The sequence below is a fragment of the Scophthalmus maximus genome, chromosome 2 (assembly GCF_022379125.1).
Source record: "Scophthalmus maximus strain ysfricsl-2021 chromosome 2, ASM2237912v1, whole genome shotgun sequence".
NCBI classification, from domain to species: domain Eukaryota; kingdom Metazoa; phylum Chordata; class Actinopteri; order Pleuronectiformes; family Scophthalmidae; genus Scophthalmus; species Scophthalmus maximus.
Window position 1 is genome coordinate 29673280 of NC_061516.1, and position 19055 is coordinate 29692334.

Sequence of the window (19055 nt, forward strand, 5' to 3'; positions counted from 1 at the left end):
GCAACGCCACAGACACACTCTGGATGTGTGTTCATCATGTTGCGTGTGTGTGTGTGTGTGTGTGTGTGTGTGTGCCCCCACACGCGCTGGTGGACCAATCAGAAGGTCAGGGTGACTCGGGGACTCACCACACCTGTTCAGCAAGAGTCTTTTCACTAACTTTATCGCTCCTGAGTTTCCTCTTTCTCTCTCTCCTTGTCTCTCTGCAGCAGTGGGGCGGTTTCACCCATGGCTGCACACACTCATTGAGCGAGCGTGCACAGCATAATGAACAAAGACACACACACACACACACACGGGCAGCAGCAGTAATTAACAGCTAGCGGCGAGAAGCCATTATCGTTACAAGAACGAGGTGGGATCAGACACTCCCACCTACATAATGGACAATTAGTCTCTGCATCGTCTAGTGTCCAACAGAAAACTTGACAGGTCGCAGCATTCTGAAAAAAAGACCCAATTTCACATTCTTCAGAAGAAGTTGTCAAAGTGTTAAAATGACTCTTGCCATTTTCAGTGTCACTGTGTCAAAGGACTACGTTGTCTCAAAATTCCGTAGGAGATCAGATATGAAGGCCCGTGTCAGGCGATGGAATAGAAGAGGCAATTTGGAGCAATTTCTCAGTTCTATGAAAAAAGGTCTGATGGGTTTCAGGAAAGATCAGACATTTTGTCTCCACTCGCAGAATTTCAGATGCCAAGCATCCGAGCAGATTGTTCTTCGGTATTTCCAGAATTGTTCAGGTTGCTTTGCTGACATTTTTGTCTTTACCTTTTAATCTGTATTTCCTGAATATAACGGAGGGGGAAGGATGCATTAGGAAGATAGGCACCCTAGATTTATGAACAAACAAGCAACTAGCTTTGATGATTTTCTGTTTTTAGTGGTTCTTTGTTTTTGACCTTGGCTCCTGTGTCTTTGGACTCAGGATTCCTCGCTGCCCTGTCTGGATCAGTTCATCTTCACTTTTTACCTTTGACAATCTCACTGTAGCGATTTGAGAAGGAGCAGGACCCAACATGCAAAGAAAGACTATTTAATTCAAGAAAACTAAAAGAGACCTACAGTCTTTTAGGTTGACCTGACAAAAAACACTGGAGATGTAAAAAACAAAGCGCACAAGGCACAGGCGACATCAGACACAGAAATCACAGGCGAACTGACAAAGACAAAGCGAAGCACAGAGACTGAATACGTGGAGTTTTGTACAGTAGCTACTTATCCACTTGTTGAGTATACACTTCAGAATTCAAGTCTTCCAAAAGAACTAATCTTATTTAACTTCTTACTCGATTGACTTTAATGTCTTGCAGTTACAGCATCGGTTCCACTCTGTCACAGCTTAATGGGTAATCTGAGGCCGAGTGCATTTTAAAATTAAACATCCCAGGCTGGCCTGCCGGAGATCAATGCATTAGAGGCCAGACAAATTGGGTGAAATCGTCCTCCCAGCACTCCAGTCGGGGCTAATGGAGCCACTATGAGGGCTGTGGCCCGAAAGCCCAGCGTGGCTGCTGCTGGAATCCATCCCTGCCTGCACACCAGTCCACTGCAGAGATTGTGCTTGAACAAAATATATCCTGCTTTTTATTTATTTTTTTGCATGAATCGCTATCCCTTTATCAGACAATATATGAGCATTGTTATTCGTAGGACAATTTGAAGGAATGTTTTTCCTATATTGTGTATGGTGAGCCGTATGTCTCCCTCCACAGATGATTGGAGGGTTTTGAGGACTCCGTGCAGGAGGTATAATCTCACCAGAGGCTCAAGACTGTGTCTTATGTGACGGATGCTGTGCTTGTGTGGGAGAAGAGGACTTTTCTTCCTGCTCAAAGTTAAAATGGAAATCCACATCATCCATATTTGTCAGGCTACATGTCTCCTGTAGCTCCGCGGCTTCTCCTCCTTTCTTAATAGCGCTTCTTCATTTCCTATGCGGACTGCTGCATTGAGTGCTTTCTCCCTTCTCGTATTTGTCACTTGCGTCGTTAATATGAACTGTTGTTTTCTCGTCTCCTCTCCTCTCTCGGCCTCGTCCTCTATTGATTGTGGCCCCTGTTTATTAACAGAATTTATTCAAACACTGATTACTCTGTTCCAGTCACAGGAACAACCTCTGGCTTTGCTTCAGACAGACCTTCAAACATGAGGTCAGAGTCATCGGACTGTACTCGGACCAGACTGCCCTTGCCATTGCCCCCAGGGCTGATTTGAGATAGATCGTGGCTATGGCTACAAGAGATTTTGCACTAAACTGCTGGAAAATATTCGTTTCCTGAGCGCCATGGGGCTTATGTCTCAGAGATGTCTAGCAAATAAGAGCTGTCCTAATGGGGAGATGAAACATTTTGTGCATGTGGCATGTCAGAAGCCGAAGCCCTGCTGTTGCGGTTCAAGCTCCGGCACATCACACGGATTAAAGTGTTGACTCACTCCAGCCTGCTGCCTGAACTTAAACGCCCCAAACCAAGATCTTCAGTTCACATGACTAAAATATGAGTGACTGCAGTTGATCTCATCTCACTCATCTGAAATTTACAATTGCCTTTTTATTTACCGCACCTGAAATGACGATTCTCGAAACTTGAAATTGCAAATTCTGAACATCTGTCTCTGAATGAGGTACGCAAACACAATCGGGACTGAGCCTACACGACCCACTGATGAAAGTATTTCAATATTCGCAGATTTGCAGTAACATCTGTGGCGACATTACCGAGACAAAAAAGGCCGTATTAAGTTGCGGCTAATGCAAACCAAACATTTCCTGCTCCCGCCGCTTCATATTACAAGCAATTAACTGGCGAAACACAAGTTGAATTTAATTGCAAAGTATTCAGAGGAAATGCGACGTGTTTGTCAGTTAGCTTAGCACTCACTGTCTACCTTTGTCTACAAAAAACAAGACATTTTTGGACAGTGGCTCAGTTTGAATTCGTGCAGGCAGTTATGGGCGAGTCCGCAGCAGCCTCAGTGAGGTGTTGGATGAAGCGATGCGGGAGACGGGCTGCTCATCCTCCAGCTGCTCAGCGACGTACAGTACTGCAACCAACTCAGACTGTGCCCTGCTGTTCGCAGCAGCAGAACAAAAAAAAAATCTGATCACGGTTGCTCCCAGAATGATGAAAAAGAAATATGGTCAGACTTATTTATTCAAAGGACAATAGTTTGTTTTGCTGAACTGTAATATTAAACTGCAAAAAACGGCCAAATTTACCAGGAGTGGAAACCTGGTCGAGTTTGCCGCTTAAACCAAATGTTTTAAATGTGGACCATCCTCATACTTTAACCAGTTTGTTTGCCTTGTTCTTAACCTCTCAACCTTAACCAACTGCAGTCGTCATGTTGCAGACATTGCAGAAAGAAAGTATTTTATAAACAATAGCGCTGGACTAACTGGAGGAAAAAATGTTGGAGTGATTTTTACAGTTGCAATTATATGAAGAATCCTCTGGTGCAGTTATGGTCTATCTGATTTCTGATCAATGCAACCACAGAATGATCTTTATGCTTTAGAGCGGCATGAGCGACTGCCCATAATGAGGAATTCAATTTTAGTCTCACTATCAATTTGAGTCATCCCTTGTTTTTGTCAGCTATAATATTTGTAAAGCAGCAAGTTACACATTTCTAAAATTATTCATAATATGAACTGTCTTAGGTTTGCAACCAGGCCCTAAATAGAGGATGGTTTACCACAAGGTTCCAGTAAAATGACAGTCACAAATCGTGCAATGAAGTCCAGTGATAATTGTCTTCAAGAGACATAGAAGTTTCACACCACTGATATGAGCGGCCGTGGCTCATGTCGTAGAGTCGTTGGCTCTACGGTTGGCGAAGGTTGGCGGTTCGATCCCAGCTTCCGCCAGTCCACATGCCGTTGTGTCCTTGGGCAAGACACTTGACCCTAAATTGCCTCTGACGGCTCTTCCGACAGTGTAAGAATGTGTGTGAATGTGACAGAAAGATGCGTGGTAAATAGCAGCGCTGTAAGAATGTGTGTGAAGCCAGACCAGGACTCAAAAAGATGGGAGCCTGGAAATATTTTTGGGCCCATCATCGGATTGAATGGAGCGGCCTCTTGTGATGCCATGTCCAGTTCTTTTATCTGCTTGCTCTGTTTATTAGCTCTTACATCCTTAAGCCATGCAGTGGTATCTTTTGCACAGTACAGACTGAACAGATGCAGTGAGAGTAGAAATGGATGAATTATTTTCTTCTGGGTTTCATGTGTATTTGAAACATCTGGATGTGTCTTCAAAGTGTCCTGTTCAGATTGCAGGGGCTTAAGTGGCTGTTGGGTGTAAGGATATTATATGAGTCCCGCACTATTTTCTAATCAGTGCTCACACAACTACAAAACTAATCCATCCACTGAGCTCCCCAAATAGTCAATAAAGAGTCAACCAACTCTAACTGTGCCGGTACCGAAGACGACGCGGTAGAAAGAAGCGTGTTGACATCATGTAGGAGGACGAGCATTGAGGGGCGAATCTGAGGCGAGAGAATTTATGTGCCAGTGAGACGGGAGGTTGAAATTGTCCGTCCTTAGAAACAGTGCCCTGTCCTCAATCCTTCACACTACCGTGTGGTTTCATTTTTGTATCGCGTAGGTGTGTGATCTTGAGGTAAGGCGATCCATTCAGTTGTTGACTGCCAGGCCTCTCTGGTGTCACTTCTGGTAATTCCATGAATTGATTCAGTGCCAAGCTCGAAAAATCTCCCCCTTCCAATGTAAATCTCTCCCCTCTGGCCTTTTTTGGTCTCCTCTTTCGTTTGGACGCCTCGTGCCCTTGTCCCTTTCCTCCCGGCCGTGCAGTGTTCTCTGCTCCACAGTTGGACTCAACTGCCAGCCTCACTCATATCTGGCTAACCCGGTGCAACAGCGTTTATTGCATGAGTGTGTCTCGAATAATTGCAACTGTTAAAACTCCTTGCCAACCTCATTGCTTAACTGTCCTAGTCATTCCGGCACCGACGGCAAAGGTCTGCTCACATTCATCTGCATACCGCAGTCCGTCATCGTTTGCGCCCGCGCATGTGAAGAAGATGTAAGTTGATGTGTGTGTGTCTGTGTGTGTTTGTGTGTGGGCGCATGTCACAGTTCTCGCTCAACTCTTTACAACACGGCAATTTTGTTGAATTAATCAGGTCTACCACCAAAAATATGTACTAGATCCTGTGCCACTTAAAAATAGATACAGTGGAAGAATATGAATATGATATGTGGGCTGTCATCTAATCCCCCTTTTAATTACGTCTCATTAATTTATAAAGTGTTCATAGATAGTTAATAATGCACTATACTATTGTTGTAAACACACAGCAGAGCCCAGGCTGGATCACTAAACAAACTGCTGAATATAAGGCTCTTCACTTTAGGAAATCCAGTGTGAGCAGTGACTTTTGCTTCAGCTTGTTACTGTAATCTCCATTTAGCAGCCTGATTTATGTGGAAAACCCTCTTATCTAATTGATTTAGTTAATGTTTTCCCTATGAATAATCTGCGAACATTATTCTCTTGTATCTCCCATCTGGCTGACCCACACGTGTACACACGCGCGCGCACACACACACACACACACACACACACACACACACACACACACACACACACACACTCAGTGCATCGCCCACTCATTTCATACCCACAATGACAACGATAATAACTTTCCTATCCCATTAATCACTGTGGTAACGCCACAGCAGCACACAGGCCGGTCTCTGCTCTCCACTCTCATTTTTCCCCTCTACTTTCTGATCATCCCTTCTTTCATTTGAATATAACACCATATGACAGATTTGCACTGCACTCAAAATAAGTGCATTAGTCAGTATTAGTACAACATTTGCAGCATTAAGATTAGAGGTTCCCACTGCATCATGCTGCAGCTGCAAATGCGCTCCATGAATTTACCTTATGAGTCACAAACCTCAGGGCGAAAAATGACTCATGAATATGTACCGTTCACAGCTCTCCACCTGCAGCCACTTCTAATCAATACATTTGATTATCTCTTCCTAAAGAACGAGTTGTCCGCCCCCATCCACTTTGTGTTCCTCACGTAGAATACAGGGTGCTGGCAGGCAAAAGTCCCGTACATGTGCGGAGCAACATTTGTGGACATTTGCGTTGTCACATACACCTCACCCCACCTCAAGCCTCTTCATGGTCATATTGAGACTTGTTTTAGTCTTGTTGCTGTTCGACATCTCTTTGTGGTCACTTTGCATTTCCTTGTGTTTCAGCAATCCGTCCACGGGGGACAGGCAGAGAGTGACAGTGTAGATGGACAGAGAGAAAAATGTGCACATTTATGGAAACTGAAAATTGAAAAGCGAGAAGCATGAACAACATGTGAAACGGCGTGGCTTAAGGAACAACCTGTGCCGTCACCATGGTGACTAATGGGAAACCAAAGTCATCACTGCACAGCATGAACCGAGTGGGTGACACTGTGAGTGTGTAAATAGATAGATACAGATAAGTGTGTGTTTGAATGAGAGAGTACTTGCAGAGGTCGTGAGTGTGTATACTGTTTGTGTGTGTGTGGATGTGCATGTACCTGCTTTAGTACTCACTATAAATATAAGAGAGAGATTAGAAGGGATTAATGCAACTTCCAATTATTGTTCCAGTGTTTGCATTCTCTCCCTCTTTACCTCTCTTTACTCCCTCTTCCTCTTCCTCCTACACACTCGTGTCACAGCCTGTCCCTTCCTCTCTCCTCCTTTTTCCTCTAAGCTCTCAGTGACAAGGGGATTTTCTTTAGCCTTTTTTATCAAGATTGATGTTGTTTGACACACAAGATAGATGGAGGGATGGAGGGAGGGAGGAAGAGAGGATTGCATGAAAAGCACAAGGGCCGAGAGGGGAACAGGTTGTGGAAGGTATGAATGGGATTCAGCGAATGTTATAGAGGAAAGGGTGGGAGCCAGAGAAATGTTGTAGAGCGAGGGGGGAAGCCTAAAGAGAAGGAGAGAAGAGATGAGAAGGAAAAGGAGGACAGCAGGAGGAGAGGGAGAGGGTGAAGATGAGGGAAACAGACTGAGGGAGGAACGGCTGAGAACGATGGGAATAAGAAAGGGGAAAGGGAGCAAGAGAAACGTGCAGCACCCATCTCAAAGAAGCCCCGGGGATGAGGGGGATGATTGTGATGATAGACTCTTCACCCTCACTGACTTTGGTACACACATAGTCACTCGCTCAAACACACAAGCACGTTGTGCTCGTTGGCGTCTCGTCGGCCAGCCTTTGTCACAGATGTAAGTTTCAGCCGTTAGTTCTGTTTAGTTTGGAGCGGCGAGACATCCTCTCGCCGGGTATTTATTAGCACTGTATCAGGTTCAACACTCCACTGAATTAAACAGTAACAGTTTTATTTGCAGGTGCAGAGCAGATAATGACCGACTGTTAGATCCACACGGGAGTGTGCCTTATCATTTGCAAACCATATGCGAGGAATTTGTATTTTTCCTGGAAACATGAATTTGTATTAACAACAACAAACAAAAAATTCCTTACAAGCAGCTTTATGAGTCAGATGGATAACAATTTGGAGGATGACCCAATCGTCTACAGTATCTATCTGACGTCATCTGATCAGGCACCGTTCTCCCAAAATCATCACTCAACACTCTAATAGCCCTGTGGGCGTTCACACACCTGCTTTGCGCAGGCACCCACATTATGGACACTCCCATGTTGGCAATCATTACTCAAAGAATTGAGCTCACTTTAAACATGAAACTTGTACAACAATGTCTTCGTGAACATTTCCCTCAGAAGTTTAAACGCAGAGGCGCCCAAAGTTGCTGTAATCTGCGACCTGCGTCATCTGGCACGTTATTAGACTTTGGCGTGTTGCCTGATTAGCGGCAGACAACGTTTCCTAACATGCTCACCACTGCAAATGGCTGAAATCAGGCTCATTTTTGCACACTCGAGTTTTTAACACATAAGTATTCAAATGAATCCATTTTCACCCCTATAGAGTGTTATGCCTCTGGCCCTAAACCAAAAAAAGCACCCTAAAAATATCCAACACACAGCAACACGTGCTCACACACGCTCACCCATGCACGCAAACTCCACACACACACACACACACACACACACACACACAGCCAGCCGCATCATATCATGCATCATCTTCTTCCGTATTAATGTCACAGCCCATTAAAACCCTTTTAACCCCGTCTGACTGATGTCCTCGCCCACACAAACTTTCACATGTTCATGCAGCGTGCGGATGAAGGGGCAGAGACAGGGAGAGAGAAGCCTCATGAAAAATTAAAAAAAAGAGGAACTTTGGCTGCGCGACCATAACGTTGTGCTTTATATAGTTTAGTGTAACATCGGAGCGGCACAGAAAAACAGATCACCTCATGGAGGATTTTTAAAAAAACCACTCACTCAAACATTGAAAGAAAAGGGAGAGGAAGAGAGGATAATATTAACCTACATTGACTTGTTTCCCTGTGGTGAATTTGTACGCTACAAATGAAGGAGGCAGACTCTTTTGGGAGCGGAGAACAGCAAGACTTCTTTACTCATTGACTTCCCTTCACCTGCTCCTGTTTCTCACACTACTCTGAGGCCAACAGAGCATCTTCGAGCACAGCCGCCAAAAGGAAAACTTCAAATTAAGAGGAGGCTTTTAAGGCACAAAAAGAAAAGAAAAGGTGAAGGGTCAGTAAGAATAAGGGAGAAGGAGCGACGTGAAAGCCGTGCGATATAAAGACGAGCTCTCTCCGTCTTTCTCTCTTAACCTCCGTGACCTTGGCTACAGGCTTGATCCGACTTTTCCGTACGTCGTATGACTCAAGCTGACATCTAAACATTACATGCGATGCAGTGCGTGTGCATGTCTGCCCTAATCGTATACTATGTCATATACAAAGGGTATTAAACAACGAGACTGGGCTTATATAAGTCGAACCAGCGTTAGTCTCATTATTTAATAGTCACCCCTCCTGTACAGTCCTCCCTCTGCTGACTGTCCCGCAGGTTCTGTCAAATATACATGCTTGTACAGTAGACCTGGATTTGTGTGTATGCATCTGTTTATGTGATTGTGAAAAGTGCTTACGCTTAGTTATATGCATGTGTCTTTCTGGCCCTGTGCTCGTGTTTATGGAAACAAGTTTGTTTGTCTGAGGAGTGATGGATGAGCCCAGTGGCAGATCAATGATGAGCCCTATCACAGAATGACCACCAGACTGCTGACCACACAGACAGACACACACACACACGCACACACACACGCACGCACACACACACACACACACACACACACACACACACAAACGCGTTCTGCTCAATTGCGTCTTGTCGGCCTTGGAACCAGCCAGGGAAGTGTTTCTGTTTCAACAAACTGTGGTGCAAATGTGTCTCCAAATGCATATGATTTAACAGTTCATTTTTTTTGTGTACTTCTGATTAGTCTTGGTACCATCAGGCTGTTTTTGCAACAGTCTCCTGAAATTAAAGGATAGTAAGGAACAGGCGTATGTGTGGCTGCTTGAAGCTCCAGTGGGATGATGCATTTGCAAGCACCGCCAGCATGTGCTGCGCTGCAGTTTATCCAACCCTGTTTTTAATTGTCTATGGGTTGCATCCACTGACACAATTAAGTCTTTCAGAAAGGTCTGGATGTTTCATGAGATGAGTCGAGAACGCGAGTGCTCATAAATGCTCTGTTACTGTTTTTCATCTCAGTGTGAAGTCAGTGCAATGGACAGTTGTCAGTCTGTCTGCAGATTGCATTCGCCATCCTCTTCACAGGCGCACGCACAAACATGCTCGTGAACCAGAGGCTCACTGATGCATGCGCGACATTCTGCAGCCACTTTTAACACTGTGCGAAGGGGACAGCCAGGCTGCATCCCTGATGTCTTTGTTTTCGTTCCACTGCGCTTCGTTCGCCATCGCCTCGTTCAATCTGCACTGTGCTCCGGAGTATGGGCAGCACTTTGCAGCGCTCTCTAACATGCTCCGACAGCTGTATGCTCGGCCCAGTGGGGCGCGTTCGCTATCGCCCTCAAATCTGCCTAATTACGCATCTCATCAGCTCTTCAGCCGCTCGATAGCTGTAATCCCGGAGCCACACACCCTCACGCTCTGCCCCTCTTTCTCCGGCGCTTTCTTCCTCTCTGTGCATCTCCTTCATGCCTTTCATGGGTTTTTATCTCAGCGTCTCATTTCTTCTCCTCACTACCTTTCTCCTTTACTCTCCCCGACCCCTCCCCTCCCCCTCTCTGTCTGTTGCGTCATCCCCCTCTCCTCATCCCTCCTCTAATCTTGTCCTAACCAAGTAACCAAGCTCTTTGAGCTCTGTGTGCCACAGGCAGCTCGGCTCCCCCTCCCACAATAACTGCTCCCTCCTGGGTTTGCCTCCCTGCCTCATTGCCTCCCCCTCCACTTCCACACCAACATCGCCCCCCGAAAGCCTCGAGCTTCCAAAGCTGCAGCCAAAGATCAGTCACGCGTGCGCACACACACACACACACACACACACACACACACACACACACACACCACTTGTGAATGCATACGCTAACATCCAGCAAATTCTACAACACCAGTACATTTGTAGGGAACAGTCCCCATATACACATGAGCGCACACACACACACACACACACACACACACACACACACTAAATTTCTGACCAAGATCAGTCACACTGGCTTCATGTTGTTCCTTTTCACTGTCTGTGCAGTAGAGACAATAACTTTGTTCGAGATGGATGGAGGGAGGGAGGAGGCGACCGACACAGGAGGAAGGAAAGGGGAAAATGGAGAGAGGAAGGTGAAGGAAGTTAGAGAGATGAGCTGGAGCTGTAAGAAGATAGACAAACAGTTGGAGAGAGGGAAGATGGAGGAGATAGGAAAATGAGTGACACTTCAAATTATGAAACAGTGCATTAAAAAGAATATTCTTAACAGCGTTTATAAATCCATGTTTCAGCAACGACTGTGTTGTAGTTATAAAATATGCTTTTATCTGGAGGGGGAAGAGATATTACAAAAACCAAAACACTACCTGCACTTTTCAGCTCACGCTTTCCTCAGGGTGCTCGCGGGGTCACAGCTGATTGGCACTGAAAACGGATGATATGATTGCACTTGACTGCAATTCATTCACTTTTTCATAACTCAATATATAGGCCATATGACCGAGAGAAGGAAAGACAGGTGGAAGAAAAGAGGCAAAGAGAGGACGGACTAATGAAAGTTGGATTGCTCTGCTGGGTGAGCGTGTGAAGATGTGATGAATCAAATGTCATTTAACCCTGAGACAGTCATTAGCCCTCTGCAGTGTGTGTGTGTGTGTGTGTGTGTGTGTGTGTGTCCGTGTGTGTGTGTGTGTGTCCGTGTGTGTGTTTGGTGATTCATGGCCCCAATGGACAGCAGGGCAGCAAAGCACTGCTGATGTGATATGAATCAACAACCATGGTCGGTGCTCTTATTGCTTTCAATAAATGGGTTGAAGTTTGTGTGCGTGTGCGTGTGCGTGTGCGTGTGTGTGTGTGCTGTGCTTTACAGTGGCTGTGAATATGTGAGTTGTCTGGATTCATCTCATCCTCCATTGCTTCTGGCGCATGCTGTACTTTACATTTTGCAAAAAATCAGAATCAGATCACTCAGATTTTCATCATCTTGTATGGTTTTCGCGGACTTATTCTTAAAGTTTCTTTTCCTTGAACTTTCCTTAGAGTCCTGGTTGTTTTGGTTGTGGCAAAAGTTTGATTTTATTTTAATCGTAAACCGAAAATGCCCAAAGAGCTTTGTGGACATATTTCCGATGAATGATCACTGTCGGTACTAATATTCGTGACAATGACATTACATTCAGGAGAGAGAACAGTAAACAGTGATACCGCTACTGTTATGATTATGCCCCCATGACCTTTGTTGACTTTGTTTGTCTTTTTGTTTTTCTTCATGCACAGTTACTCTTGCTTGTGGATTTTTGATTTGATTATTCCCTTGTTGTACTTTTCCTTGCGTATTGTAAACTTGTATTAGTTTCTTGATCCCTTGCTGTTGGTTCCTATTTTATTTTGAAGTAATGGTCCTTTGCGTTTCCCCACTTCCTCTGTCCAATTGTCTGTACCTGCTCCTAATGTGTCTCACCTGTGTTCAATGTCACCTGTGGTTTCCCCCAGTCTGAGATTCCTGCCCGGTGATGTTTGCTGTTCTGTTCCGTGAGTCCTTTTGCGACATTCGTCGACACTTTAAGTTGGGTTTTGTCCTCTTGTTTTACTTTACACCGTAAGTCTGTTGTGTTTCCGTTTGTTAAAACTATTATTCAAATTGCCCTCTGCATTTGGGTCCAGTTCCTGCATAAACCCAACAGCCATTATGTAGAGTAAAACATTGTATACATATATGACATATATGATATAAATATGATTTACTGTATGATTCCTAAAATTTCATTTTCCAAACATTGCGACATAGGAAATGTAATTGAGGCTTTATATTCTACAGTTTAGTCATAAAGTTTACTATAAGTAATTATGAACAAAAGAAAATGTTGTAATATTTTTGCGGATGCCGATATGTCTTTGAAAGCCTCATGTTGTTGAACAGCCGATATGTCCGTCGGGGGCTATTGCTAAATGAGGAACGTGTGTGTGTGTGTGTGTGTGTGTGTGTGTGTGTGTGTGTGTGTGTGTGTGTGTGTGTGTGTGTGTGTGTGTGTGTGTGTGTGTGTGTGTGTGTGTGTGTGTGTGTGTGTGTGTGTGTGTGTGTGTGTGAGATTAATGTCTTACAAGGCAAAGCCCTGAAGTCGTAAGGAGCACACACGCATACATAGAATCATAAGTGCACAAGGATCATTTTAAGCTTTAGACATAATCTAATGATATGAAAAGGAGAAATAAGACATGACTCTCCAGTGCTCTGTCTAAGTGTCAGCAGTACATTCCAACAAGTCTACCCCAGTGATGTGCAGGGTGCAGTTTCACTGGATGGATCAATTTACGAAGATGAGCAGTAATCTTCCACTTTAGTGCCGATGTTCCTATCAGATACGCAGTAAAAAATTCACTCTACAAGGAAACGTTTGACGATTCAAACACTTTCAATGTTTCCCCCTCGTATTAATTTACTCTATGACATCTTTCTGTCATGCAGCATTATCATTAAAGGTTGCACTTAAGGTGGCTCTGAAAATCAGCAGTTTGGAGCGTAAATAAGCCAAAGGAACTGTTGAAATTCATTGACATGAAATTTAGCTTGTAAAGCTGAAATTCAGCCAAACACTGGAAGCATATTTCTTCAGAGTCCTTTAATTCTGCATTCCAGCACCGTGTCACCATTTGTGTATCTTTCATTCACAGTATTTTTTTTTTTTTTTCCAGGTCAACCAATGATTTTCTTTTACTACATGATTTTTGACATTTGTGCCAGCAAACACACACATTGCTCACCACGGCGGCCACAGATTAGTTAACAGATGAGGATGACGTGTTAGCAGCGCGGAGGTCCTGAGGAGAGGAGGTCTGAAAAGTGAGATCGAGCGGGGGACATGGAGAGGTGCTAGAGACGTGAAGTGGTCTGTGTGGGCAGAGAGAGAGAGAGAGAGAGAGAGAGAGAGAGACAGGATGCCAAGTTCAGCACATACAGTGAGAATAGAGGGGATGGGAGGATGAGCAGCGGGTGGAAAGAGGCTGAGAGGGAGGTGCGGATGGAAAAGTGAGGGGGAAACGAGAACCAGTTAACAGGAGACCTGATGAAACAGGTGATGAAAAAGGGTGGGGGGGATTTCAGCATCATCAGTATCTTATAATTGAGTTTGCACAGTGATGTGATGATTACAAGTACAATGATTAGATTCAAACCAAATATATACTGTACATATATTTATTTAAAGTTGTAAATCATCTTTTCCAATATCAGAAGATCACCGATGGAAAGGGGACGCCGACGCTCTTAAGCCCTGTTTGCTACTTCGAGCCAAACATTTAACTCTTGACCAAAAACCACTTAGCATTCAGCAGTCTCTGATACAGGAGTGGAGGCTGATTTGTGAAGAGAAAGAAAGAAACGGGGATAGAGGAGAGCGACTGAGGAAGGGGAGGGAGACAGAATACTGTAGCGGGATGGGTGGCGGAGGAGAGAAGGGAGTTGAGTGTTGAAGTGACGGGTTGTTGTCAGTGCGGTGAGACCCTGGAAGATAGATGACAACAGGGTCGACAACTCCCCGCTAATGTCACAACAGATCAGTGTGTGTGTGTGTGTGTGTGTGTGTGTGTGTGTGTGTGTGTGTGTGTGTGTGTGTGTGTGTGTGTGTGTGTGTGTGTGTGTGTGTGTGTGTGTGTGTGTGTGTGTGTGTGTGTGTGTGTGTGTGTGTGTGTGTGTGTGTGTGTGTGTGTGTGTGTGTGTTAGGAGCTGTAGGAGCCATGACTTCAGTGGCTTCAATGTGCCGCTCCCTAAATTATAAAACCAAGCCTTTGCCCTTATGGATCACAGCTGTGATGGCAGATAACTCTGTTCATCTGCCATCACATTTGCTTTCAAGAGTACTCTGTTCACCTTTAAGGGAAGGAAGGAAAACTGGCCTTGTATGAGACAGTTTATAACGTGAGGTTGTCTAAAAGATCAAAAAAATATTCAAAATAAAACGGATTGACTGTTCTGCAGATTGGATTAAAAAAGTGTTGATTGATTTTTTTTATTCCATCTGGCCTCGTGAGGAGCTCAGGCTTCTTCATCTACTTAAGCTTCATTACAGACTTTATTGTTTTAACTTCATTACAGATGCTCGTTACATGGATATCGTCATTTTGTGTAGACTTTCAGTGATGTAATAACCTCTAATTATAGCTTTTATTACTTTTTCATTTCATGTGATCTCTTTTTAATCCACCATTATGGCTCATTGCAGCCATGTTTTATTGAGTTCTCCTAAAAATGAAGGATTGGGTTTTGCTGTCAGGCCACCGAATCCAGGAACATATTTCTTCGCCTTTAATCGAAGGAACATGAGCAGAAGGTGTTTTTATAATGAATGCAATTAAAACTGACTGAAATAATTCCAGTTCACGAAGTAGTGGGATTGAAATGTTGACTGACAGCTCTCCCTCTGTCTTAATCCAGGACCTTCATATCACCCCACACTGTGCCAACCCAGTAGAAACCAGTAGAGTCCAGTGAAGGCCCCGGCTGCATCGGCAGAAATGGCTCCTGCAGCCATGTCTGTGCCTCCATCCCCTCCCCGCCTCTCACCCCTCCTCTCCTTGTTCCTCTCCTTCTTCCTGCTCCTGTCATGTCCTGGACCGGTCCAAGCGGGTTCATCGGAGAAAAACTGTTCAGCCAGTGAAATCGTCTGTCAGGACGGTGGGTTGTTCTCATCCGCGAGCACACTGCAGTTTAATGCACATAGGGAAGGATTAACGCCATCACATAGGATGGATTTCAGTACTTAACCCTTTTAGCATGTGCAGCTTCAGCTTAGTAGTGGAACGGGTTAAAGTTTGTGTACTTGCCATGTAATGGATGCCACAATAATTCCTGACAACTAAACATACTGATGTTTTAAAATCTATAAAGTCCACTATAAATATCGATATCAGATGAAAATGCAAAACACAGTCTAAGACCAGGGCATAAACTGCATCCAGCACCGTCTTCCCTCTACTTTCAAATTGGCTCATTCTCATTTACTAAGTGGATTATTTACTAAACACCATTTCCTCTTCACCAAGAAACAATGATTGAACATGACATTCATTATCTAATATTATATTTATGTTGTAATGGACGCAGTAGCTGTAGTGAATCTTGAGGCTGGATTGCATTAATGAATTTATAATTAGTCAGTGATAGTATCCTGCAGATGTAATAGACTCCACTGTTTAGTTTGTATTATCCATCCAGTAGACGGGAACACTGACATTACAAAGAAAAATAGATTGTATTTGATGAATATTTATTCAGACTCCCCATATAATCATCTAAGCTCTAGTATATGGCACCAATAGTTTTTAAAACATATTTTTTCTTCATTAAAATATAGAAACATGCTTTGGACTTACTCCACAGCTCTACTACATAGTTTATTATATATTTCTCATGCGGTACCAGTAAATGAGTCTGTGAACTGCTTTTTCTGGTGTTTATTGGAGTATATTTTGCCAGATTAATCTGTGCGTCCTGTCCAGAGGCTGCGAAAACAGCAGGAAAACCATTTATTTGCCAACTGCCAGATGTAAATCACAAAATCCGAGAGGGAGAGATTAGTGAGGGTATTATGCAAAATCGCTGCAACCAATTATTCGCTTGTGATCTGTTGCCGTAAAACCATGTTTGATGATTATCCATTTCAGGAGTGGTGCTGCCCGTGTGGAACCCTCAGAACCCCTCTGTAGGGGACAAAGTGGCACGGGCCATTGTTTACTTCGTAGCACTCATCTACATGTTCCTGGGCATGAGCATTATAGCAGACCGATTCATGTCGTCTATAGAGGTAGGCAACACATTAATACCACACAACCACATGCTTGCTTTTGTTCCAATATGAGTTCATCCACAATATTACTTGACCCTATAGTAGATTCATTTAGTTATATAGCACTCATATTACTATCACCAGTCACCATCAGTTAGGATGTTAGAAATACAATAGTTCTTATTTATTATGACATGTTTTCTTTTCCTTTTTTTACCGTCCTTTCAAATGTTCTTGCATTTCCTTTTTTCCCATTTTGCCTCACCTCACCATTCTTTTTGTTGCCCCTCCTACGTCCCCCATCTTCCCCCCTCTCTGTAAAGGTCATAACCTCCCAGGAGAAGGAGATCACCATTAAGAAGCCAAATGGTGAGACGACTACGACCACAGTCAGAATCTGGAATGAGACCGTTTCCAATCTCACTCTAATGGCCTTGGGTTCTAGTGCCCCGGAGATCCTGCTGTCTGTTATTGAGGTGGGTACAATATGTCCCGGGTGGTTGCACATTAGATGAACCGCTACAGTGTGTAATTGGATAACATTAATCTGATTTTCACTCCACCCATAGGTGTGCGGTCACGATTTTGAGGCCGGCTCTCTGGGTCCCAGCACCATCGTTGGTAGTGCTGCATTCAACATGTTCGTCATCATCGCCTTGTGTGTGTACGTGGTTCCTGATGGAGAGACGCGCAAAATCAAACACCTCCGGGTGTTTTTTGTCACAGCAGCATGGAGTATCTTTGCCTACATCTGGCTCTACTTAATTCTGAGTGTCTTCTCGCCCGGGGAAGTGGAGGTGAGAATGCACAGAGAGGAAAGGAGAACAGTTGGAAAAAGAGAAAGTTGTGTTGCAGGGAAGTTAATGGAAGTAAGGAAGGAAGGATAAAGGTGTTAACTTTCTTCTCTCCTCTAGATATGGGAGGCAGTGCTGACCTTCCTCTTCTTCCCCCTCTGCGTGGTCCAGGCCTGGGTGGCCGACCGCCGCCTCCTCGTCTACAAGTTTGTCCGCAAGCGTTACCGTGCCGCCAAGAACCACGGCATCATCATTGAGACTGAGGGTGGGGCGGACGAAGGCATGGACGGGGGAGTAGGGGGAGGAGCGCTCGGTCCGGGTGGGTTCACCAAGATGGACATGCTTGAGCTGGACGGGCAGATGGCGTTGAACAGTCACAGTGGGATGGATGGAGGGTTGATGGAAGAGGGAGGAGCAAAGGACGAGCAGAACGAGGCCAGGAAGGGCATGGCGAGGAACCTCAAAGATCTGAAGCAGAGGCACCCGGATAAGGACATGGAGCAGCTGATCGAGATGGCAAATTATCAGGTTAGAAGTGATGGAACTGTATGTCACGTAGATGAAGCAGCTGAACTACCTCAGCCTGAACTTACACAAGGCGCATATCTTCCAACTTTCTGTCTCCACTTCTGTTGACTGAACAAAGGAAAATGTTTGGTGTCAGTATTTTGTGTCACGCATTTTCTGAGCTTTTCCAGACCTTTTAACATGCAGCACTTCTCACGTGAATCCTCAGAGGATGGCGACGTTAGTGTTAACAAGGTGATAGCAGGTAGGGCAGTTTTTGTAGGTGACAGCAGCCCTGTTATACAAAGAGCACCTCACAATGTTCCAGAGCAACTTTCAAGCTGTTAAACAAATGACTTTGCATTTCCATGGATAATCTTTGCATAACTGCATCAGTAAATACGTATTAAATTAATTGACCTGGCTGACTAACTCACTAATGAGCCGAGAGAAACACTCCTTGCTTCATTCTAGATTCTGACTAAACCACTTGCACTCCGCAGAGAGGAAGTGAGTAGAGATGGAAAGGGAGGCAGGCAGACTCAGCAGACTTCTTCAGAGTTACATTTTTCTATTTAAAATGCCCACCATTTTGCATGTAGACAAAGAGAGAAAGAAGACAAGTCAGGAAATCAAAACAACAGGCCCGTGCTTGCACAGCCACCACAGCAACACAATTCAATTACTTTTGTAGGGTGTTCAATTCACAGCTACACTGCTTCACCACAAACCCTAACACAGCAGGTTGCTCAACACAGGCTCTGGAAAATCGTCCTTGTACAACTAGAGAAGCTGGTTAAATTTGTAAATAGCTTTTCCAAAGTAAGTAAACCTACAGATTACTAGAAATGCCTGAAACGTTCCTATAAAAAAGGAAAACCCCTCGACTTTGTTCGACACAGTGATGTCATTCATGACACTGCCAAAACTATAAAAATCAGGAAATGCTGAGGAGCTTACTCTGAAACAATAGTCCTTTATGGTGGGTCTGAACAAAGAAAAGAAAAAAACAATTAAGCAATGTGCTCACCCGCAACATAATAAAAGGTAACTAAAACTAAGTTATGGATGTGTCTTCTTTAATCTCCTCATGAGCTTTGATTCAAACTGTAACATATTGCCAACACAAACAAACCTGGCGTGGTAGGTGGTGCAATGTTACAAAAAGGAATTCATAGAGAAACTAACATGATGTACTGTGTGTTTGCTAAACATCCAAGGGACATGTGGTGATTAAATGGGAGTTCTCACCCACGCTGTCACAGGAAGGTGCCCGTTGACTTGATT

General features: G+C 44.2%; 1 protein-coding gene across 7 annotated transcripts in view; it reads left to right on the top strand.

The window, feature by feature from the left end:
- slc8a4b (solute carrier family 8 member 4b) overlaps nt 1-19055 on the top strand; it is an 88174-nt gene that overhangs the window by 25495 nt on the left and 43624 nt on the right. For 4 of the 7 annotated variants that reach the window (XM_047337538.1, XM_047337537.1, XM_047337546.1 and 1 more), the window contains exons 2-6: nt 15117-15356; nt 16346-16485; nt 16791-16943; nt 17037-17264; nt 17382-17789. In XM_047337538.1, the coding sequence (XP_047193494.1) occupies nt 15197-15356; nt 16346-16485; nt 16791-16943; nt 17037-17264; nt 17382-17789 (1089 nt within the window). In that variant the 5' untranslated portion in view covers nt 15117-15196. Of the gene's footprint in view, nt 1-12162; nt 12218-14901; nt 15013-15116; nt 15357-16345; nt 16486-16790; nt 16944-17036; nt 17265-17381; nt 17790-19055 lie in introns of those variants that run through there. The other 3 variants (XM_047337539.1, XM_047337540.1, XM_035624681.2) reach the window with 3 other exon arrangements.